The 25000-nt window shown below is 42.1% G+C and overlaps 3 protein-coding genes and 1 pseudogene across 3 annotated transcripts in view; 1 reads left to right on the top strand and 3 right to left on the bottom strand.

The window, feature by feature from the left end:
* LOC116062349 (ADP-ribosylation factor-like protein 8A) overlaps positions 1-2474 on the bottom strand; it is a 13909-nt gene extending 11435 nt beyond the window's left edge. Inside the window, exon 1 of the mRNA XM_031317009.2 lies at positions 2072-2474. Within this exon, the coding sequence (XP_031172869.1) occupies positions 2072-2194 (123 nt within the window). The 5' untranslated portion in view covers positions 2195-2474. The remainder of the gene's footprint in view (positions 1-2071) is intronic.
* A 769-nt stretch (positions 2475-3243) lies between these two features.
* LOC116062350 lies at positions 3244-4486 on the top strand (annotated as a pseudogene).
* A 9573-nt stretch (positions 4487-14059) lies between these two features.
* Positions 14060-18372, bottom strand: LOC116062356. The gene is made up of 2 exons (XM_031317015.2): positions 18179-18372; positions 14060-15114 (listed from the first exon to the last, which is right to left on the bottom strand). Exon 2 carries the CDS (start codon positions 15011-15013, stop codon positions 14372-14374), a length of 642 nt encoding a protein of 213 aa, XP_031172875.1. The 5' UTR covers positions 15014-15114; positions 18179-18372; the 3' UTR covers positions 14060-14371.
* A 3365-nt stretch (positions 18373-21737) lies between these two features.
* On the bottom strand, positions 21738-23513 carry LOC116062355 (zinc-binding protein A33-like). The gene has a single exon (XM_035995632.1). The coding sequence runs from the start codon at positions 23339-23341 to the stop codon at positions 21914-21916; it is 1428 nt and encodes a 475-aa protein (XP_035851525.1). The 5' UTR covers positions 23342-23513; the 3' UTR covers positions 21738-21913.
* Between the last annotated feature and the right edge of the window lie 1487 nt (positions 23514-25000).

The following is a 25000-nucleotide window of genomic DNA, read 5'->3' as shown; positions in this document are numbered from 1 at the left end:
TGCCACAGTAAGGTATACTTGCGTGGACGTTGCCTTGGTGTTTTGGTGCATACACAAACAAACATATTGAACATTAATAAGAACAATAAACACCAAATCAGAAACACAAATATACAATCAAACTAGCTGTGTGGCATAGGAGAAAGGAGTCTGAATGTGATGAGTGCAGAATGTTTCTGTATTTATTGTTTATTTATTTTATATTATTGTTTGTATGTAGGGTTGGGTACCGTTTGGATTTTTCCGATTCCGAATCGGTACTTTTAAAACGATTCTGATTTCTAAACCGATTCTTGAAAAACTGAAAAATGACGTCAAAGAAAGGCTCTTTTATAGAGTTTTTTTTAAAGTTGAAAATTATTTAAATTTAACAATATATTAACGTTTAACATTTAAAGTTCATAAATATACATGTATAATAAGTAAACCTAAGTCACCTAACAGTGAATGGTTAATATGCTGCTGTGGTTATATGAGCCCAGAGGGAAAATATGACATTTTAAAAGTAGCCTACATGTACGGTAGCTCGCTAACGGTAGACTACAGATAGAGGGGGATATTTTTACGACCGTTTTGGAGCGACAGAGGGAAAATATTTCAGTCAACACATTAAGTGGAACCGAAATGAGGAACCGAAATTTGCGTTCTAATCCGGTCTGATTCCTACCGGTTGTGTAGGAACCGGTTCCATAGTGGAACCGGGTTTCGGTACCCAACCCTATTTGTATGTGTTTATATGTATGCCAGCAGGTGACTTAGGATAACACTACCGAGCACTGGACACATTCACAGAGACAGACCGGTGAGGAAGGCTCATAACATTGTAATCGTACTACACACACCTCCAGCATCTCATGTTATTACTGCCATCTAGGCCTCGTTTCTGCCCGAGAGCAGATCCTAATTCTCTTTTGTACCACAAGCCATAAAAGGCTTAAATCAGTCAGAATGAGCTAGACGTCCAGCTGGCCGGTCAGACCAACTGTCCCACGGGGACAATACTGTTATCTACTGTCAACCAAGACAAGTTATACTGGCAATACATCCATTTCCTTTGTATTTAGTTTTTTGAATAGTTGTGTCTGTGTGTATGTCTGTGTGTGTGTGTGTGTGTGTGTGTGTGTGTGTGTGTATGTGTGTGTATGTCTGTCTGTCTGTGTGTGTGTGTGTGTGTGTGTGTGTGTGTGTGTCTCTGTGTGTGTGTGTGTGTGTCTCTGTGTGTGTATGTGTGTCTGTGTTTTTACTTTTATGCCTTGTTTTTACTCCTATTTCTCATGTCTTGTATATTCTGTGTGTCTGATATTTCGCTGCTGTAGCACTAACATTTCCAAATTTGGGATCAATAAAGTCCACTCTAATCTAAATATGTTTCTGATTTCTGGGAAAGCCGGTTTAATGTTTAACAGAAATCATCTGCTCTCAGTGACACCAGTAACACTGATTTCATGTGTGTGTGTCTGCGTATGTGTATGTGTGTGTGTGTGTGTGTATTTCCGTGTGTGCATGTCTGTGTGTGTGTCTGTGTGTGTATGTGTCTCTGCGTGTGTTTGTGTGTGTGTGTGTCTGTGTGTCTGTGTATGTGTGTCTCTGCGTGTGTGTGTGTGTGTGTGTGTCTGTCTGTGTGTGTGTGTGTGTCTGTGTGTCTGTGTATGTGTGTCTCTGCGTGTGTGTGTGTGTGTGTGTCTGTCTGTGTGTGGTGTGTGTGTGTGTCTGTCTGTGTGTGATGTGTGTGTGTGTCTTAATGTTTAACATCATCTTCTCTCAGTAACATAGATGTGTATTTATGTGTTATTCATTGTTTATTTTATAATAATATTGTTTGTATGTATCCACCACCAGCCATACTGGCAATAACTGCCTTTCTGATCATAACTACTACTAATACTGGCAATAACTACCTTTCTGATCATAACTACTACTAATACTGGCAATAACTACCTTTCTGATCATCTGATCCATACACCGTCTCGCGCTGACCTCACCGCTGCAGGATAACAATGGATGCAGCCGGATGCTAACTGACAGCTGACGTTAGCACGTCACGTTAGCATCCATTAAAACACTTACTTACCGCTATCACGTTGACGAAGGTGGTTTTCCCTGAGTACTGCAGCCCCACCAGGGTCAGCTCCATCTCTTCTTTCCAGAAGAGCGCCTTGAACCAGTCCAGCAGTTTGTTAATTAGCGCTATCATCTTTGTCGTCTGATGCTAATGCTAAAGCTAGCTGCGGGGCGGCGGCTAGGTGGCTATGCTAGCTAGCTTCTCTCTTCTTCTTCAGTCTTTTTTTTATTTTTTGGGACGCTGACAGTCACTGTGACAACCACGGACGGTTACAGCGAAACATACGACACCGGCAGACTCTGTATGAACCGGAGAAAAGACTTAATAAGACGGTGTTTAAATGTCCGCTGTGTGTTTACTAGCTACGCCTTTTCCTTCCAGCGCTGTCAAGTCAGATATTATACATCGCACCACATCCGGTGCGGCCTTTCAAAATAAAGGACAACGCTCGTCTTCGTTTAGTCGTTTAGTTTAAATCAGAATGAAGATAGATAGATGACATTTAATAACACGGTGTATTCAGGCTGTAGTTTGAGGCGTTTGTTTATTATGTATGTATTATATTGACCGTTACTAGCTACGTCTTTTCCTACTAGCTCCGTCAAGGCAGATATTGTACGTAAAACCACATCCGGTGTGGCTTTTCAAAATAAACACGCTCGTCTTCGTTTAGTCAAATAAACATGATATCCAAATATGAACAGAAGATAAAATATACGACTTCATCGTCATTGTACAAGTACAACAAGGTTAAGATTGCAACCTCCGTATCAAAGCTTATGACAAATAAGTAAATAAATAGGAATAGGCTAAATAAATGAATGCAAGTAAGAAAAAAAGGTAAAAGTACAAATAGGTAAACTAGTATTGACAATTTCAATGCATTTCGGGTATTGAAGGTATTCGACCAAATGAATGTACATTTGCAAAACTGTTAGTAAAAAAAGGTTGTCGGCTCTACTTCCTGTTTGGGTGGGGTTGATGGAGGAAGAAGAGGAAGAAGAGGAGACAGAAAAAGGTAAATACTGCTGTGTGATAACAACGCTGCCCCCTGGTGGTGACATATGCTGATCATCTACAACAGAAACATCCCCACCTGCTGCTGAGACAGCAGAATGTCAGCTGTGTACTTTCCAGGATGGAAAGTGAAACTTAGAGCTGATTTCCACATTAATGAACGGAGCTGAGACGCCATAACAGGGTGTGAGATCTCTGCTGGAAAACACACGACTGCAGGAGGAAGAAGATTTTGGAGGATTTGAAGCAGTCAAGAGAAGGGACAGTAACTCGGTGAGTCCTGCTTTTGAGAGACAATTTAGATACGAAGACAGATGGCTGAGAAAATCTCACTTGTTGAAAGTTTCCTGAACTGCCATGTGTGTTCAGAGACTTTCAGAGATCCTGTGTCTCTGAGCTGCAACCACAGCTTCTGTTCAAGCTGCCTGCACACATTCTGGGAACAAGCTAACAACAAAAACTGTCCCATTTGTAAAAGAAAATCCTCAAAAGAGAGTATTGTAGATCTCCTCTCTGTCAGACAGCATCTCTGCTGTGGAAGCAGACCTGCAGAAAGACAGCGTGCCGTTCCTCAGCAGTTATAAAGCCTCTCAGAGCAGAGCCAGAGTCCAGTGCTCGCTGTCAGATCCACAGCTGCTCTCAGGAGCACTGACAGATGTGGCCAAACATGTGGGCAACCTGTCCTTCAGAGTCTGGGAGAAGATGAAGGACAAGGTCCACTTCAGTCCCGTCATTCTGGACCCAAACACTGCAGCCTACAGTCTCTATCTGTCTGATGATCTGACCAGTGTGAGACATGGAGACACAAACCAGAAGCTTCCAGACAATCCAGAGAGACACAGCAGGTATGTCTCTGTTCTGGGCTCTGAGGGTTTCAGCTCAGGGAAACACAGCTGGGAGGTGGAGGTGGGAGATCATCCTACCTGGTTTGTGGGTTTAGCCAAAGAGTCAGCTGACAGGAAGGGAGAGCGAATACATTCACCAGAATATGGAACCTGGTGTTTAGTGTATCACAGTGGAAAATACACTGATGGATCTGGTAAGACCCTCACAGTGAAGAAGAGTCTCCAGAGGATCAGAGTCCAGCTGGACTATGAGGGGGGGGAGGTGTCCTTCTACCACTCTGAAGACATGACTCACATCTGCACTCTCAGACACACTTTCACTGAGAAACTCTTCCCTTGGTTTAATATTGGAGAGGCTGGTGATGCTAAAACGTCAGAAATCAAAATCTGTCCAGCTGAGATTTGTGTGTGATGTTCAGGGAGGAGAGAGATCATGTGGTGGAGGGTTAGAGTCAGAGAGATCCAGAAGATCTGGTCTGTTTCAGTCAACTACAGGATGCAGCACATTCCTCCGTTGTTGTTTAACTCTCGTGTTGTCTTCCCGAGTCTGAGTCAACATTTTAAATGAAAAACCTTTATCAACGTTCTGGTCGTCTTTTTTGACACTTGTGTGGCTTTCCCCGATGTTTTTGTCACATTTTTCTAAATTTTTTGTCACATGACATTTTTGTTATTTGACATTTTTGTCACTTTTTATAACATTTTTGTTACTTTTTATAACATTTTTGTCCATTTTTTGACATTTTTGTCACTTTTTTCAAAGTTATTTCATTAATTGTTTTTTCTACAAATGCTATAAAATTGACTAAATCACCCAAATTCAATGAAAGTAGTGAACTGATTATTTATTTAACTTGTAAAGAGCGTTGTAGGGAACCATCCATGTTGTTGTTTTTTTGACAATTTGGTTGAAAGAAACCCAAATTTCTGATATAGAAACGTTTTGAAAATTAGTGAAATTTGACCCGAGGAAACAGGAGGGTTAACAACATACTGCTCTCTTAAGGAAACACATTCCTCTGTTGTTGTTTAATATACTAAATATTTTTGGTGTAAATCTGCTGAAGAACTGGGATGACTAGATTCTCTGAGATCATTTAAAGAAGATGTTAATTTTCCAAAGATGAGCAACAAACTTAAGTTTAAACATAAATGTTATTTTGTCAAATAGATTTTCATTTTAAATCCCAGAAAGTATAAAATATTTCTATATTCTAGATGTGTTATTCTCATTATTATAGTGTACCCCCTGTATATGTATAGATTTGGGAACACAGTTAGATTAGCTCAATCTCTGATCACCTTATAAGTTCAGGAACCTGAGTGTGTGTTAGACTCAGGACACACAGGAAGTTAGCATACGATTTGAGTTCTATATAAGTTCAGGAACCTGAGTGTATGCATTACTCTACCATATGATGAAGTGGAACGAGGGGCTGGTTGGATCTCATTTGTGTGTGTAAAGAGATGGAACACACACACACACACACACACACATACACAGACACACACACACACACACACACAGACACAGATACACACACACACACACACACACACACACACACACACAGAGACACACACACACACATATACACACAGACACACACACAGACACACACACAGACACACACACACACACACACACACACACACACACACACACACACACACACACACACACACAGACCAAACAGTGAATGTTGATGTCATTATTCCCTGATATTTGTTTACCATGTGTGACTGTATTCTGGGTTTTACACAAACAAACTGTCTACTTCCTTGTTTGTGCTTCTTTAAATGTCTGAAAACTCTGCAGAAATCATTTGATAAAGTTTATTTTTCTCTGCGAGGTTAAATCTAAATTAGAGAAGCTCAAAATCTTCATAAAAACTGAACAGATCCATAAAGTATATTGACTTTAGGATTGTTTAAATCTGTTTCTGTTATCAATGAATCTGTTGATCAATTCAATAAAATATCACAACAGACAAACTGAAACTGTGGTGGGATTTATTTGCCTAATAAATAATTTCAATGATTAATAAAAGGACCTTTGGTCAGGAGACAAAACATATATACAGAAATACTAAATATTCTACATTAAGGGATCTTTTTGTGAACTGAACCATCACATCACATCCTCCTCATCACAGCAGAGACCTGCTCATTCATTCAACTTTATTTAAACACTAACTGGAGGACTTAACGGCATTTCAACGTCTTCCTTCAGCCAAACAGGATGCTTCAGGAAAGAAGTACAGGGTTCCTTTCTGCAAATATAACAGGTATCAGCACTCATTTGTTCCCCTCGCAGTTAAGCTCATAAATGAGCAGTGATGAACATATGACAATGAATTTTATTAATGTAAATTTGTGACTGAATGTATGTATGGATATGAATGAAGGAATTGCTGCATTTTTTGTGTTTTTTTGGATTGTAAGGATATTTACTAGCAGCTTTTAGAATATGGTAATTTGTAATTTGCACAGCTATTTGAGTAGCTGGATGTTTCATGTACATTTTGTTTCTCTACCTTCTTTTTAACCCTGTGATGTGTGTCTATGATGTTACTCTTGCAGCAATTTCTCTCTGTGTCCAAAACGAATTTCTCCTTAGGGAGACTAATAAAGAGACTTTGACTTTGACTTCCAGCCCTCTTTTGACCCTCTACCTTCATCCCTAAAGAGGGGTATTATTCATGTGCAGCGATGAATCAAATGTTTGTATGGTTAGTCTTTTGTAGAACCAAAACCTATAGAGGGTTGTTGGTAGGCTGCACTATATGACCTCTAGAGCAGGGTTTTCAAACTTTCTGTGTGTGTGGATTCACTATTTCTCATTCCGAACTCGTAAAATAAGGACGTTTGGACAGTGTCTGTCAGCGTCTGATGAGATGAAAAAGACGTCTTTCAGCGTGTTTGTGTAACGCACCGGGGAGAGCAGCAGTTAGAGAGGATTTAGAGAGTAGTATGTAAGGGCGAATTTCCGTGTATGGAGGTTGGTTGGGGTGGTGGATGGGTCAAACAAACACAGGACTTTCACCCAGGAGAGAGGGGTTCGCATCCCGCTTGTCACGCTTGCTATAGTCGCTTTTTATTTTCCTCCCGCGTGTCACGGAACCGTACGCCCACCCACGACCTTTTCCTTAACATAACTGCGTCAAAAGGGACGGCAATAGTCCCAACCAAGAGCGTTTACTTATAGTGCTAAAGGAGACTTTTAGCGTCAATAAGAACGACAAAGGCACCTGATCAAGCGTCCGTATTTTACCAGATGAGTGTGAGAACCTGTTGACTATTTGTAATCAAGAATTTTCGCGGACCACCTCATAATACACATAATAAAATATGTCTACACACAGTCCTACCTGAATTAATATGCACCTCTTAATAGGCCTACTAGCACTAAAACTAGAACTGGTCATCTCATCAGTGTTGTGGATCAGCTGCCTTTTTCACCCCATCCTGTGTGTTTGTATCTCCCTTTCCCCCTGTGTGTCTGTCTGTGCTGTTTGTCTCCACCTGCAAGTAGCAAGGAGCGTGTCAAGAGGAACTAGGTCACGAGGCGTGGCCATTCATCCCTGCTCTGTTCCGACACAGCTGAGGCACATTCCATGATTCACCCCTGCAGTATTGAGGCCCCGTTTACACGAAGGGAAGACGCAGATATTTTCCTGTGGTTTGGCCTCTCATTTACACGAAAACCCCGTTTTTTATCACAGAAAACGATTATTTCTAAAAACTCCGGCCAAAGTGGAGATCTTGGAAAACTTTGTTTGCACGTTTGCATGTAAACTGAGACAAATGGAGGTTTAGGCAGCCGAGAGAGAGAAAGAGGAAGTGATTCGTTGCTGTTGTTGCTATTTTCTGGATTCTGATTGGCTAACGTGGGCTTGAGCTTCTCGTTACACTGCCACCTACAGGTGTGGTGTGCTCTTAACGACATTGACGGCATATATACACGGGTACATGTAAACGAACACTTTTCTGAAAACGTAGAGGTTCTAAATGTCCGTTTATGAAAATAGCCGGCCACGTGTAAATGTAGTCTTAGACCCGGGCTGTTCACCTCTTCAGCGCCAGATCGTTACATACTCCTACGTGATCCCGCTGGTTACCTGCTTCCTACCTGCCGTGCTCCGCCGTGCCGCCTGCCTCACGCCACTCAGACATCCCCACCTGCTTCGCCTGGATTCTACTGTGGAACTCCGTCGGATCTGCCACTGCCTGATTCCCTCGGGCTTCAGTCCATTCCCAGTACTTCCAAGCTCAGCCTCAATTGTTCATCTCCCTCTGAGTATATACACTTATTAAAATACTTGAACTGTTTATCTGTGTCCTGAGTGGTATCTCTGTGTGCTGGGTCATATATACAGTCCTAACAATCAGTACAACAGGCTTGTTAAAAGAAAGTTACTGAACACAACGGCTGCCACATATTTATATTTATTTATTTACTCAGCATGATCAGGTTGTACCAGGGGCTTCGTGGAAACATCCTCGAGTAGCTCAACTAATTTGGGAAAGCAAGCACAGAAGTTTAGCTAAAGCTCATAAATAAATGGTAGAAATAACAAGTTAAAAGTAATGACTAAACAGTTCCAAGAATGACTAAAGACATATATATATATATATGTTATAATGATTGTTTGCGCATACTACTCAGAAAACCAAGGTGGCCCATAGACAGTATATAAGAATGGACCACCCGTGTCTCTGGACGGAGACCAGTGAAGTCTCTTTCCCGGTGATGTCTGAGCGTTACTGAGCAGCCTCCAACTGAGCTTGAAGACGTAGATGTGACGTGAGCAACCTGTCTGAAAGTTGGAAGTCTTCTGGTAGCTGTGCCAAGAGAAATCTCAATCATTCCCAATCTAGCAGAGACGGAGAGCGTAGGTATATGTAAGGAGATAACATAGACACAGGCTAATTATTGATCACTAAAATGCTAGTTAACATTAGTAATTAAACTTAAACAGCTAATGGAAGTCCAAACTGCCTGAGAGCTTCTCCTGTACTATACGGTAATTCCTCTACTATGAGACAGTAAGTCTTGTGGTTATGACCCAATCGTTAGCCTATTTTTATAAAAACGTCTGCTACGGAGCCATAACGTGAGGTACAAGGTAATGGAGCCTTTTATACATTGTCGTGTTTCTTTAGAAATAAACAATGGACAAATAGAGTCTTTAAACTCTTCAGATGTAAAGTTATTCTCTGTCAAAGTGACGTCAAAATGAATGGCAGTCAATGGGATGCTAACGGGAGGTGATGGCTTGGTAGCAGTAAAATGGCGCCATAGGAGGTTCGAGCTCTGAAGCGAAGCTTACCCCCTTGAGGTGGTGTAGTGCAAGTGAATTGTTTTGTCAAGCAGGAGTTATTACATTCTCTGCTTTACTGAGGAATCTAATGTATAAATGTATTGGTTGCAACTGATTGACCTGAGGTTCAGTGCTGTGCGATACCAGTCACCCTTATGGGATTACTGGTAGAAATGTCTTGTTTAATTGGTGTCTGTTCTTATGTATTTGTCCTTTTTTAATTGTGTTGTTGTTGTTTTTTTCTAAATGGACCATGAGTCTAATAATAAAGGCTCTCTCTCTCTCTCTCTCTCTCTCTCTCTCTCTCTCTCTCTCTCTCTATATATATATATATATATATATATATATATACAGCATCCTGGTATTAGGAGTAGTGGACATATATATATATATATATATATATATATATATATATATATATATATATATATATATATATATATATATATATATATATACTGTATATACTGCATCCGGGGAGAAACTTGCTGTTTAACATACAAACAAAAGAGGCAGCATAGTATATAATAGACTTTGTATTTCAGGATCGATATTAAGAAAACGCTTTCACAAAATAATCTAAACTATTGACGTCCAGATGGATTAATTATTAATAAACTGTAAAACATCAGGTTAAAATATCCAGTTTATATAAACATCATCTCATTCTAACAAATCAGAACAAAGAAAGAAAATGTTTCTGCATGATGCTGTTAGTACAAACTCAACGCTTCCTGTTTCAAATTAAAAGCCCTCTGGACAGAATCCTTTAGTTTCTATCCAGGCTTTTATTTTGAAAGATGTGCAGGGCCCCCCCCACGGTGCAGCAGATGCAGCTGCTGCCATCTTGTGGCGCTGCTACGTTACTACATGGCTCATCTATTCTCAGTTGGCATCACTTTATGTTCATCAGACTTGTTTTCTCTGCTCTGTATCTGAGGAAACATGTTTAGACAGAAAACTAATTTATTTATTTTTTATTTATTTATTTTATTTTACGAGGAATACCTCTTGAGATGTGTCATCTCATTTTCGAGAGGGTCCTCGGTAGGACTGGACAGTACAAAGGACAAGACATTACAGTACAAAGTACACATTCACACACACATACTAACTATACGGGCAGCGGAAAGGAAATGGCAGAAATCTAAACACCCAGATGATCTGCTTACCTATCAGTCTCTTCTTTCCTCCTTCGCTGCCTCTATTTCTGCAGCCAAAAGCTCTTTTTATAAAACCAAAATTGAATCCTCTTTCTCGAACCCCAAAAAACTTTTTTCCATCTTCTCTAACCTCCTAGATTCCCCAGTCCACCTCCTCCCTCCTACCAACCCACTTTGTCAACTACTTTGTAAAAAAGATAGATGACATACGCTCTTCATTCTCAACCACACCTCCTGAAATCACCTTACCATCCATCACATCCAGTACTCTTTCCTCTTTCACCCCTTTATCTCCAAACCAAATTCTTACTTTGATTACCTCTGCCTGCCCAACCACCTGCCCCCTGGATCCTATCCCTTCTAACCTTCTCCAGTCCATTGCTCCTGACCTCCTTCCTTTCCTCACCCATCTCATTAACATCTCCTTGTCAACTGGCTGTTTCCCCGATGCTCTCAAAGAGGCAAGAGTGACCCCACTGCTCAAAAAACCAACACTCGACTCCACTGATGTAAATAACTATAGACCCGTCTCCCTTCTTCCATTCCTATCTAAAACTCTTGAGCGTGCCATTTATAATCAACTCTCTACCTATCTCCACCAGAACAACCTTCTTGATCCCCACCAGTCTGGCTTCAAGGCTGGCCACTCAACAGAAACTGCCCTCCTTGCTGTCACTGAGCAGCTTCACATCGCTAGAACAACCTCTCTCTCTTCCATTATCATCCTTCTGGATCTTTCTGCTGCCTTTGACACAGTGAACCACCAGATCCTCATTTCGACACTCCGAAATCTGGGTGTCTCAGGCTCTGCGCTCTCATTACTCACATCTTACCTGGCAGACCGAACCTACCGGGTAACCTGGAGAGGGTCTAGCTCAGAACCTTGCCCACTTAAAACTGGGGTTCCTCAGGGATCAGTCCTGGGTCCCCTCCTCTTCTCTCTGTACACCAACTCTCTCGGGTCTGTCATTCAGTCGCACAGCTTTTCTTATCACAGCTACGCAGATGACACCCAACTAATTCTCTCCTTTCCTGAGTCTGAAACTCAGGTAGCATCACGTATCTCGGCCTGTCTGACTGACATCTCTTCTTGGATGTCCACACACCATCTGAAACTCAACCTCGACAAGACTGAGCTCCTTTTCCTTTCAGGGAAGGGCTCTTCTACCCAAGACCTGACTATAACAATTGACAACTCTATAGTAGTCCCCACCAAGACTGCTAGAAACCTGGGTGTAACACTTGACGACCAACTCTCCTTCACTGCTAACATTGCTGCAACTACCCGATCGTGTAGATACATGCTGCATAACATCAGAAGGATACGTCCCCTTCTAACGCAGAAGGCGGCTCAGGTTCTGGTTCAGGCTCTAGTCATCTCACGTCTAGACTACTGCAACTCCCTCCTGATTGGCCTGCCTGCATGTGCCATCCAACCCCTGCAGCTCATTCAGAATGCAGCAGCTCGACTTGTCTTCAACCTCCCCAAGTTCTCTCACACTACACCTCTCCTCTGCTCTCTTCACTGGCTACCAATTGCGGCCCGCATCCGCTTCAAGACACTAGTACTTACGTACAGGGCCACGAACGGATCAGCCCCCGCTTACATCCAGGACATGGTCAAACCCTATACCCCAACCCGCCCACTTCGTTCTGCATCAGCCAAACTGCTGGCTGCTCCCTCACAGCGAGGGAGAACTAATCACTCAACGAAATCCCGACTGTTCACTGTCCTGGCTCCCAAATGGTGGAACGAGCTCCCCATCGATATCAGGATGGCCGAAAGCCTACACATCTTCCGCCGAAGGCTAAAAACGCATCTCTTCCGACTACACCTCGGATAAAAAAAAAAAAAAAAATCTTGAACTTGCACTTTCGAACCTGCACTTTCATTTGTCTCTTTGTAGCTTTGCCTATTTTAAAGCTACTGTATTTGCACTTACTACTTGTGGTCTGGAGTTTGAACCTTCACAGTTGAAAGCACTTAATTGTAAGTCGCTTTGGATAAAAGCGTCAGCTAAATGACATGTAATGTAATGTAATAATGTAATAATACTAACTTCCCCAGGACACAATGATGTGTTCTGACGGGGCATCTCAACACAAATCTACAGATACTATTAAAAACAACAGTCAGAGGCTTGAGATTGGTCTCAGTAGTGTTCTGATATACTGCATCAGCGTAGTCTATAATTGGAAATAATAGTTTCACAATTCTTAACCTTATCAGCTGTGTAAAACAATTGTTAGAGCGAGACAACATCCTTAGATTGCGATTTAACTTCCTTACAATAGTGTTTATGTGTACTTTGAAGGACAGTTGAGCAGTGTTTGGAATAACGCCGTTTAAAAGAACGGCGTTAGGTAACGACGTTATTTTTTCAGTAACGGGGTAATCTAACTAATTACTTTTCCCGTCGTTACAACGCCGTTAACGTTACTGGACGTTAAATGTGGTGCGTTACTATGCATTGATTGAATAAACTGTGTAATCCGAACGCACCCCTGGCTCACAGCTAGTGAGGAGGTGGGTTAATAACGAGGTAAGCCATTATGATTGGCTAAGGCAGAGTCATGTTTCATGGTAGCCAATCAGAGCCAGTGTTTTTACACACATGCCAGCACACACACACACACACACACACACACACACACACACACACACACACACACACACACACACACACACACACACACACACAACAGCTAAACAGAGATTCGATGAAGCAGCAGAGATGGCGAGTCAGGAGCAATCCGATAAAAAGTTGGCATTTTCAAGGTGGAGATATAAGCACTACTTCAAATTCATTGTGGTCAAAGGCAAGAACGTGCATGTAATGTGTACATTATGTCCAGGAGAGAAGACTTTGTCGACATCGGTTGTAAGCAACTCTAATTTAATGAAGCATCTCACAACAACACACGCATCTACAAAGCTAGTGGCCGAAACCAGCGATACCTCCACCACAGAGGATAGCTCGCCATCCATTAGCAAAGAAGGACTCGGAGCAAAGTCCTCCAAGCAGCAGAAGATAGATCTTTCTGCCTCACAACTAAACAACTGCTCAAAAAAATCCAAATTCTTTGACATATAGCAACTTTTCTTTTAACAGTAACGCAAATAGTTACTTTCCCTGGTAACGAGTTACTTTTATTATAGAGTAATTCAGTTACTAACTCAGTTACTTTTTGGAACAAGTAGTGAGTAACTATAACTAATTAATTTTTTAAAGTAACGTTCCCAACACTGCAGTTGAGAGTCAAGCCAAAGGCCAAGGTATTTATATTCATCTACTCTCCCAAGAGGGGTGCCATCTAAGAAGTTAATTAACAGGTTAGTCTGATTCAAGGCAGCAGATCTTGTTGGGAAAAGCATGCAGTATGATTTTTTCTTATTCAACAGAAGATCATTATATTGGAGCCATTTTTGAATAATATCATATTGAAGATTGTTCTGTATCTTAGATACCATAATATCAGAAGTATATATCACTGTGTCATCAGCGTATAAATGTATAGAACAATCGGAAAAAACTTGGGGGAGATCGTTGACGAAGATTGAGAATAAGAGAGGCCCCAACGATGATGCTTGAGGGACACCTTTTTCCATAATAGAAAAGCGAGATAAACTACCGTGGATAATAATGTTTCAGACAGAATTATAAGCAGCAGCATGTTCAGAGAAAGTAAATATCATATTCAACACTGAGGACTTTCTTCAGATAAACAGGATCAGAGGATCTTTTGTGTCCAAAATTTGAAATGTGTCAAAAAACTGCAGATTTAGTGAGAAATAATTATAATAACATAATTAAACATTCCCTTTCTTCACATTGCAGCGTGTATGTTCACTGTTCTGTGGAGTCTTTGAGTTGTTCCTTCATCTTCTCCAAGTTATCGATGACTTTCTGACATTAAACAGCTGACTGGATGATGGAGTCTGGTAACTTGCTGTCCTCTTCAGGGGTCGCAGTAGGTCTGAAGACATTCCCACATATCAGAAAATATTCCGTCACTTCTTCCCAGGATAGACACTACTGTAAGAATCAGAAACTCCTCCATGTCTGTCAGAGTGAGTTCAGCCTGAAGTTCAGCTGATCTTTGCTCCAACTCCTCACACGTCCTCTTTATTTCATCCAGGTCCTTCTTCAGCGGTTCAACGATCTCCATTAAGTCTTTCCCCAGTTCTTCTACTTTATTTACACTTCCACTCTTTACACCAGCAACCAAAATGCCTGATGCTGCTCCTCCTGCTACTCTTGCCCTTCCTGATGCTACTGCTACTGCTAATACTGCTACTGCCCTTCCTGCTGCTACTGCTAGTGCTGCTACTGCTGCTCCGCCTGCAAGTGAGCCAAACGGCATGCCACGGGCTGTGACTTCTAGTACTTCAGTTCCTACTCTATTGGCTTCATCTGTTCTCTTCTGCATCTTTCTGACTTCATCAGCGATCTCCCTAAACTCTCTAATAATCGGTCTTATCTTCTGTTCATTGTTGGCAAACTTGCTGATGAATGAAGATGCAAGTTTAATAAGTTTGTCCATTAATTCAGATCGATCAGGAGACAGTTCTTTACTCCCCCTTCTTGGTTTTGAAGCCATCTTCAGGACTCTTGGTCCTCCCGGAGGTGTTGAGATTTCCTCTTCAGAGTGATGAAGAAGCTGACTTTAAATCAAACTGTGCTGATGTGATCAGAAAGGTTCTGGAGACAGGAAGAGACACTAAGTAAAAGAAAAGAGTGAATTTCAGTAGCAGGAGTAAACTAACATCAACTCATATGAACAATAATACTTTAATACTCTGTGTTGGAGCTATTCATAGTTAAATATTCATTTCATTTCAATCAAATCAAAATCAATTTGCTTGAATCATACAGCTTCATAAACTTGTTTATATCATTAGTATTATATATAGTTTATTTTGGTTATTTTAAGTATCTGCTGGTGCTTTTGTTTTGAAAGTACCACGCAGCCTTACGGTGGTGATCCATTTTCGCGACACGACCGTAGCGTAGTGTCTGGACGCCTCCCCTCATTGGTACGTTGATGGGCGTACTCTTGATACATCCATGGTTGATGCTCCACGCCCTTGACCGGCACCTGATTGGACGAACGCATCATGTGGGTCTGGCTACTACCGAATTTCAAATAATGGCGTCTCGTTCGGAATATGATCTTGTATTTTAGGAAAATAGTTCACTGAAACGTGTTTCTAAAAACATTTTAAGAGAGAAATAGGCCGTGCAGTTGCTGAATCTGTCTTCATTTCAGATCAACAAAGGTCAGTTTAAAAGATTTTCATCAGATTTTGAGAGGCGGCGAGCGGAGGACCCGCGAGAGACTTTCCCAGGGACTTGCTCTACTACTGGATTGTCACGTCGCGTTCAACGGATTTATTTGCATAAAGATGGGCATCGGCCAGCATTTTTTCAAATGCAGTGCCGCCTTCCCGGGATGCTTTGCGGTCGCGCTAAAGTCGCTTGACGTCACCCGTAGGAATAAAGTGGAGCGCGGCGCGACAGAAGCGTCGCGCGGCCAGGTGGATCTACACTGTTAGCCACCAGGTGAAGTCTACATATAGGGGTGTTCAGGTATGTAGGAAGTAGACAGGTGAAGTCTACATATAGGGCTGATCAGGTATGTAGGAGGTAGACAGGTGAAGTCTACATATAGGGCTGATCAGGTATGTAGGAGGTAGACAGGTGAAGTCTACATATAGGGCTGATCAGGTATGTAGGAGGTAGACAGGTGAAGTCTACATATAGGGCTGATCAGGTATGTAGGAGGTAGACAGGTGAAGTCTACATATAGGGCTGATCAGGTATGCAGGAAGTAGACAGGTGAAGTCTACATATAGGGCTGATCAGGTATGTAGGAGGTAGACACCTAACCTGACTCCAGATGGATTGCTTCCCATTTTCTCGGCATATCTATCTGGGAACTTTCCGCTGGAGAACTTTTGGGAAGGGGCGAAAATGCTGGTTAGCTGATTGGATAAACCATCTGTCTATCATCACCTATGTTGATGATAGACGGGAGAAGAGCAAAAACATCTTTTCCTCCGAGAAAAGCCTCTAGTGCCGTTTTTTGCTCTTCTTTCAATGAAGGAATACTTTCTAATTCGGATAAAACTTGCGCGATAGCTACGCTCATCTCATCCGTGGAAGCCGCCACGTTGTTTAGACTGAACAGTCTCTTCTCGTTGCGTCACACCTAAACCCGCCTCAAAACCAACGCTGATTGGTCGGTCGTTTGGCGAACGGCTCCAAATTTTCTCTGTCTCAAGGTGCCAGACTGATCTGCGAGTGGAAAACTGGAGCTCGCGAGATCAGGACGGTCTCACGAGGCTAGTACACACCACCAGGTGAAGTCTACATATTGGGGTGTTCAGGTATGTAGGAGGTAGGCACCGGCGAGGGCTGATGGTTTTTTACCAGAGCCTTGTTCCTTTGTTTAAACTGTTTGTTTGCCGAGAACTGGATAAATAAACCTCACAAAATGCCATCTCTGCCTGGACAATGAACGTTTGTATCTCTGCGTAAAGGTGCTGACACACCAACCTGATAATCGGCCGTCTGACGGTCTGGCGAGGTCGGTGACTCGAGTCTGTTCGGTGTGTTCCGTGCTGTCGTCCGTCGGCGTTCATTTGGGCCGATTTGACTTGTTGAATCGGAAGGCGGGCAGTCGGACTCAATGGCCAATCTAATTGGTGGAGCGCTAATTACGCTATTAGCGCTATTAGCGGAAATTACGAGTGCGATGAGCCTGACTAACGCCTCTCAAAATCTGACGAAAATCTTTTAATCTGACCTTTGTTGATCTGAAATGAAGACAGATTCAGCAACTGCACGGCCTATTTCTCTCTTAAAATGTTTTCAGAAACACGTTTCGGTGAACTATTTTAGTCCAAGATGAGATCGTATTCTGAACGAGCCGCCATTATGTTTGGCTGGAGAAGCCAGACCCACGTGACGCGTTCGTCCAATCAGCTGCCAGTTTTCATTTTTTGGGCGACAATACAGATTAGCACCACCTGCTGTTATGGAGACGTATTACGTCTCGCGCACGCGCAGAACGAACGCTCGAGGCGGCGTCTCTTCGGTGAGTTCTGAGGCACTTTTTGGACCTCGGGGAGCCGACTGATCAGTCCGTCTGGCTTTACTGCCGACGGTCGGCCGTTGAGTTGGTGTGTCAGAGCGTTAAGATTCACTCCTTCGGTGCCTCAGTTGCTGTTTGACTTTGAGTTTGTTTTCAATCTGAGGACAAATCGCCACCAAACTCTGGTTTAATATATAACCTCACAGTGTTAACAGAGTCAGACTGTCACTCTCTACCTTGATGTTTATTCAGCTCAAAAGGTCATTTTATCAGACCTGAACCATGTGATCCTGGATTGTACACAGAGAGGAAAGTCAAAGTCAACTTTATAATCCTGCAAAGACAAATTCATGTGGTCTTACATGAATCCTTAAAAGAAAGACAAAACACTTTAAAATATAAAAATAAGGCAACAGGAAGTTCTGACAAGCAAAAGGCAATTAATAACCTAAAAAGTTGCATAAATATGTAACACGGTTCATATATAATCCGTCCAAAACTAATATTCTGTTTCTCATTTCTGGAGCGTTTACAGCCTCTTCTTTAGAAACTGTGTTGGGTCAACGTGAACAAACACTGAACATCTAAGATCAGCTACGTTTGTTACATCATCACATCACTGAATATATATTTAGTCAGCTCTTCACGAAGAGGTTTAGTGGTTCTTACCTGTTTGTTGATGCAGGTACAGCAGCTCTGAGCTCTCTCAGTCTTCACGTTCACACGTCCTCTCTCAGTCTGACCTGCAGCATCACGTCTCTGAGTTGTTGCTCTGAAATCACATGACCAGAGGAACCTATCAAACTACAGCGTCTCTCCTGTGAGGACTGTAGCTGATTAACTTTTCACTGAAGGTTTAGACAAACTTGTGGACACAAATATAAAAGCTACAACACAAACACAAAAGCAACAATGGAAGTGTTGTGTTGTAGCTTTTGTATTTGTGTTGAACCGTCTCAGCCACCGTACTAGACCCTTCATACAATAGAAATGGACAAACTGTTGTTTTCCACTGAGACCAGTGAAGGATATTAGAAGATCTTTCCCGGTGATGGCTGAGCGTTACTGAGCAGCCTCCAACTGAGCTTGAAGACGTAGATGTGACGTGAGCAACCTGTCTGAAAGTTGGAAGTCTTCTGGTAGCTGTGCCAAGAGAAATCTCAATCATTCCCAATCTAGCAGAGACGGAGAGCGTAGGTATATGTAAGGAGATAACATAGACACAGGCTAATTATTGATCACTAAAATGATAGTTAACATTAGTAATTAAACTTAAACAGCTAATGGAAGTCCAAACTGCCTGAGAGCTTCTCCTGTACTATACGGTAATTCCTCTACTATGAGACAGTAAGTCTCGTGGTTATGACCCAATCGTTAGCCTATTTTTATAAAAACGTCTGCTACGGAGCCATAACGTGAGCTACAAGGTAATGGAGCCTTTTATACATTGTTGTGTTTCTTTAGAAATAAACAACGGACAAATAGAGTCTTTAAACTCTTCAGATGTAAAGTTATTCTCTGTCAAAGTGACGTCAAAATGAATGGCAGTCAATGGGATGCTAACGGGCGGGTGACACTCGCTACAGCCCTCCGGTTGTTGATTCTTCTTCCTGTTTGGGTAAGGGTTGATCGAGGAAGAAGAGGAGACAGACAGAAGAAGATACTGCTGTGGGAATCAAACACTGCCCTCTGTTGGTGACCCAACGTACTGACAGTTATTCTCTGAAACAGCCCAAAGCTGATACATTTGGAAAGGAGACTTCCTTCTGACCTGTGGAATCTGTTTAATTAACTGCCAACATTTGATTCATCGCGTGGCCGGGTTGGCTTAGCTGGTAGAGTGGGCGCACATGTATAGAGGCTTACTCCTCGACGCAGCGGCCACAGGTTCGACTCTGACCTGCGACCTGCATGTCATTCCTCCTCTCTCTCTCCCCTTTCATGTCTTCATATGTCCTCTATAAATAAAGGCCTAAAATGCCCCAAAAAATAATCTTTAAAAAAATAATTCATCGCTGCACATGAAAGGTGAAAGATAGAAAGAGAAAGGTAGAAGGTCAAAAGAGGGTTGGAAGCATCCTGTTTGGCTGAAGGAAGACGTTGAAATGCCGTTAAGTCCTCCAGTTAGTGTTTAAATAAAGTTGAATGAATGAGCAGGTCTCTGCTGTGATGAGGAGGATGTGATGTGATGGTTCAGTTCACAAAAAGATCCCTTAATGTAGAATATTTAGTATTTCTGTATATATGTTTTGTCTCCTGACCAAAGGTCTTTTTATTAATCATTGAAATTATTTATTAGGCAAATAAATCCCACCACAGTTTCAGTTTGTCTGTTGTGATATTTTATTGAATTGATCAACAGATTCATTGATAACAGAAACAGATTTAAACAATCTTAAAGTCAATATACTTTATGGATCTGTTCAGTTTTTATGAAGATTTTGAGCTTCTCTAATTTAGATTCATCCTCGCAGAGAAAAATAAACTTTATCAAATGATTTCTGCAGAGTTTTCAGACATTTAAAGAAGCACAAACAAGGAAGTAGACAGTTTGTTTGTGTAAAACCCAGAATACAGTCACACATGGTAAACAAATATCAGGGAATAATGACATCAACATTCACTGTTTGGTCTCTGTGTGTGTGTGTGTGTGTGTGTGTGTGTGTCTCTGTGTGTGTGTGTGTGTGTGTGTGTGTGTGTGTGTGTGTGTGTCTCTGTGTGTGTGTGTGTGTGTGTGTGTGTGTGTGTTTGTGTGTCTCTGTGTGTGTGTGTGTGTGTCTGTGTGTGTGTCTCTGTGTGTGTATATGTGTGTCTGTGTATGTGTGTGTGTCTGTGTGTGTGTCTCTGTGTGTCTGTGTGTGTGTGTGTGTCTGTGTGTGTGTATATGTGTGTCTGTGTATGTGTGTGTGTCTGTGTGTGTGTCTCTGTGTGTCTGTGTGTGTGTGTGTGTGTGTCTGTGTGTGTGTCTGTGTGTATATGTGTGTGTGTGTCTCTGTGTGTGTCTGTGTGTGTGTGTGTGTGTGTGTGTCTGTGTGTGTGTGTGTGTCTGTGTATGTGTGTGTGTCTGTGTCTCTGTGTGTGTGTGTGTGTGTGTGTGTCTGTGTGTGTGTCTCTGTGTGTCTGTGTGTGTGTGTGTCTGTGTGTGTGTGTCTGTGTGTATATGTGTGTGTGTGTCTCTGTGTGTGTGTGTGTGTGTGTCTGTGTGTGTGTGTGTGTGTGTGTCTGTGTATGTGTGTGCCTTTGTGTCTCTGTGTGTGTGTGTGTCTCTGTGTGTGTGTGTGTGTGTGCCTGTCTGTGTGTGTGTGTATGTGTGTGTGTTCCATCTCTTTACACACACAAATGAGATCCAACCAGCCCCCCGTTCCACTTCATCATATGGTAGAGTAATGCATACACTCAGATTCCTGAACTTATATAGAACTCAAATCGTATGCTAACTTCCTGTGTGTCCTGAGTCTAACACACACTCAGGTTCCTGAACTTATAAGGTGATCAGAGATTGAGCTAATCTAACTGTGTTCCCAAATCTATACATATACAGGGGATACACTATAATAATGAGAATAACACATCTAGAATATAGAAATATTTTATACTTTCTGGGATTTAAAATGAAAATCTATTTGACAAAATAACATTTATGTTTAAACTTAAGTTTGTTGCTCATCTTTGGAAAATAAACGTCTTCTTTAAATGATCTCAGAGAATCTACTCGTCCCAGTTCTTCAGCAGATTTACACCAAAAATATTTAGTATATTAAACAACAACAGAGGAATGTGTTTCCTTAAGAGAGCAGTATGTTGTTAACCCTCCTGTTTCCTCGCGTCAAATTTCACTAATTTTCAAAACGTTTCTATATCAGAAATTTGGGTTTCTTTAAAACAAATTGTCCAAAAAAAACAACAACGTGGATGGTTCCCTACAACGCTCTTTACAAGTTAAATAAATAATCAGTTCACTACTTTCATTGAATTTGGGTGATTTAGTCAATTTTATAGCATTTGAAGAAAAAACATTTGATGAAATAACTTTGAAAAAAGTGACAAAAATGTCAAAAAATGGACAAACATTTTATAAAAAGTGACAAAAATGTTAAAAAAGTGACCAAAAAAATTGACAAAAATGTTATAAAAAGTGACAAAAAATTTAGAAAAATGTGACAAAAACATCAGGGAAAGCCACACAAGTGTCAAAAATGACGACCAAAACGTTGATAAATTTTTTTCATTTAAAATGTTGACTCAGAAAAACTAAAAGTTGCAGCAGGTCGACAGGAAGACAACACGAGAGTTAAACAACAACGGAGGAATGTGCTGCATCCTGTAGTTGACTGAAACAGACCAGATCTTCTGGATCTCTCTGACTCTAACCCTCCACCACATGATCTCTCTCCTCCCTGAACATCACACACAAATCTCAGCTGGACAGATTTTGATTTCTGACGTTTTAGCATCACCAGCCTCTCCAATATTAAACCAAGGGAAGAGTTTCTCAGTGAAAGTGTGTCTGAGAGTGCAGATGTGAGTCATGTCTTCAGAGTGGTAGAAGGACACCTCCCCCCCCTCATAGTCCAGCTGGACTCTGATCCTCTGGAGACTCTTCTTCACTGTGAGGGTCTTACCAGATCCATCAGTGTATTTTCCACTGTGATACACTAAACACCAGGTTCCATATTCTGGTGAATGTATTCGCTCTCCCTTCCTGTCAGCTGACTCTTTGGCTAAACCCACAAACCAGGTAGGATGATCTCCCACCTCCACCTCCCAGCTGTGTTTCCCTGAGCTGAAACCCTCAGAGCCCAGAACAGAGACATACCTGCTGTGTCTCTCTGGATTGTCTGGAAGCTTCTGGTTTGTGTCTCCATGTCTCACACTGGTCAGATCATCAGACAGATAGAGACTGTAGGCTGCAGTGTTTGGGTCCAGAATGACGGGACTGAAGTGGACCTTGTCCTTCATCTTCTCCCAGACTCTGAAGGACAGGTTGCCCACATGTTTGGCCACATCTGTCAGTGCTCCTGAGAGCAGCTGTGGATCTGACAGCGAGCACTGGACTCTGGCTCTGCTCTGAGAGGCTTTATAACTGCTGAGGAACGGCACGCTGTCTTTCTGCAGGTCTGCTTCCACAGCAGAGATGCTGTCTGACAGAGAGGAGATCTGCTCCTGAATCCTCTTCATCTCTCCGCTGACAGTCTTCCCCCTCTGCTGCTCTTCCTCCCTCAGAGCTGCCAGTCTGGACTCCTCTTCCTCTTTCAGGAACTGGTGCAGCTTGTTGAACTCGGCTCTGATCTGCCTCTCTGTAGACAGCAGCTGCTTCTTGGAGAGTTGATTCATTTCATCGTATGTTTCCTCCACTCGTCTGTGTTCGTCCCTCTTGTCCTGCAGAGACTGTAAGTCAGATTTCAGCTGCTCCTTCAGATCTCTGACTGCTTGTTCTACAGGAACCACCGTGTGACCGTGGTGGAGAGGAAACTCACAGACAGGACACACAGCTCTATCTTCATCCTCACAGAACCAGTAAGGGACTTCTGGATGTTCATCACACACCACCTCCTCTTTCTCCTTTTCTTTTCCCGTCTCAGATGATCCAGATTTCTGTCTCCCAGCAAAGTTGTCAGCCAGTTCCTTCAGTGCAAAGTTCACTACAATACTCTCTTTTGAGGATTTTCTTTTACAAATGGGACAGTTTTTGTTGTTAGCTTGTTCCCAGAATGTGTGCAGGCAGCTTGAACAGAAGCTGTGGTTGCAGCTCAGAGACACAGGATCTCTGAAAGTCTCTGAACACACATGGCAGTTCAGGAAACTTTCAACAAGTGAGATTTTCTCAGCCATCTGTCTTCGTATCTAAATTGTCTCTCAAAAGCAAGACTCACCGAGTTACTGTCCCTTCTCTTGACTGCTTCAAATCCTCCAAAATCTTCTTCCTCCTGCAGTCGTGTGTGTGTTTTCCAGCAGAGATCTCACACCCTGTTATGGCGTCTCAGCTCCGTTCATTAATGTGGAAATCAGCTCTAAGTTTCACTTTCCATCCTGTAAAGTACACAGCTGACATTCTGCTGTCTCAGCAGCAGGTGGGGCTGTTTCTGTTGTAGATGATCAGCATATGTCACCACCAGGGGGCAGCGTTGTTATCACACAGCAGTATTTACCTTAGTCTCTTCTTCTTCTTCCTCTTGTAGGATGCCAGCAATGTAGACGCTGCTAAGCGTATTACTGCCCTCCACAGGTCAATGGTATAACTAGATTCTTACATACTGTATAGTCCTGTATCATGCAGGAATTTAATAACTGCCTTGGATATCAGTTGATGTTTGTCACTGTGTCCAAACAAAGATAAAACAGAAAAAGCCTCAACTCCAAGTCCTGTCTGACAGACTTTTGTTTCTGCCCTTTACTTCTTATATTCTAGGAAAACATGCTTCACTGACTTCCACATTCACACAAAACCACAAACATGTTTTCCTACAATGCACAAAGTGTAATTTAACCCACAGTGCCCCAGTCTTAATCTACACAGTTTAACTGAGTCCCAACGGGACAGAGATACATATTTTCCTAACTTCACGTTGTATAGAGCAGTGTTTCTCAAATCGGGGTACGTGTCCCCCTAGGGGTACTCTGGAGGACTGCAGGGGGTACGTGTCCCCCTAGGGGTACTCTGGAGGACTGCAGGGGGTACGTGTCCCCCTAGGGGTACACTGGAGGACTGCAGGGGTATGTGTCCCCCTAGGGGTACACTGGGGTACGTGTCCCCCTAGGGGTACTCTGGAGGACTGCAGGAGTACGTGTCCCACTAGAGGTACTCTGGAGGACTGCAGGGAGTATGTGTCCCCCTAGAGGTACTCTGGAGGACTGCAGGGGGTACGTGTCCCCCTAGATGTACTCTGGAGGACTGCAGGGGGTGCATGTCCCCCTTGGGTCCCCACCACACTTTTGAGCCACAAAAATTGTCAGAAAAGCGACAAAAACGTTTTTAAAAAGCGCCAAAGAAGTCGTAAAAGTTGCAAAAGTGTCAAAAAAGCAACCACAAAATTTCAAAAAGTGCCAGGGCGACGGAAACATCAAAATAAATGTCAAAAAAGGGAATGAGAAGGTCTAAAAAATTGCAAAAAAATTAAAAAAATGATACAGAAAAGTCAAAAAAGTTACAAAAATGTCAAAAAGGGAAAGAAAAGGTCCAGACACATTTTAAAACGACAACAAAAACCTTTTAAAAAGCCACAAAAATGTTGGAAAAAGATAAAAAAAAACATTGAAAAATGCGACAAAATCTTCAGAAAAACTGACAAACATCATATGCGTAGTTCACGACTCAATTCAAACAGGATCAAAAGTTATTACAAAACAAGCTGCAAACTCACAAAACAGGTTTTTTTTAACAAAATAAAGTCCCGTGGTGGAAACAGGAAGGGGCGGGACTTAAATCAGCCTTTGAAGTAATTCATGTCTTACATATAAATATCTGTATGAAAACACACACAATGCCTGTCA

The sequence above is a fragment of the Sander lucioperca genome, chromosome 19 (assembly GCF_008315115.2).
Source record: "Sander lucioperca isolate FBNREF2018 chromosome 19, SLUC_FBN_1.2, whole genome shotgun sequence".
NCBI classification, from domain to species: Eukaryota; Metazoa; Chordata; class Actinopteri; order Perciformes; family Percidae; genus Sander; species Sander lucioperca.
Note: the sequence above shows the minus strand (reverse complement) of the source record. Positions and strands in the feature narration are given on the sequence as shown.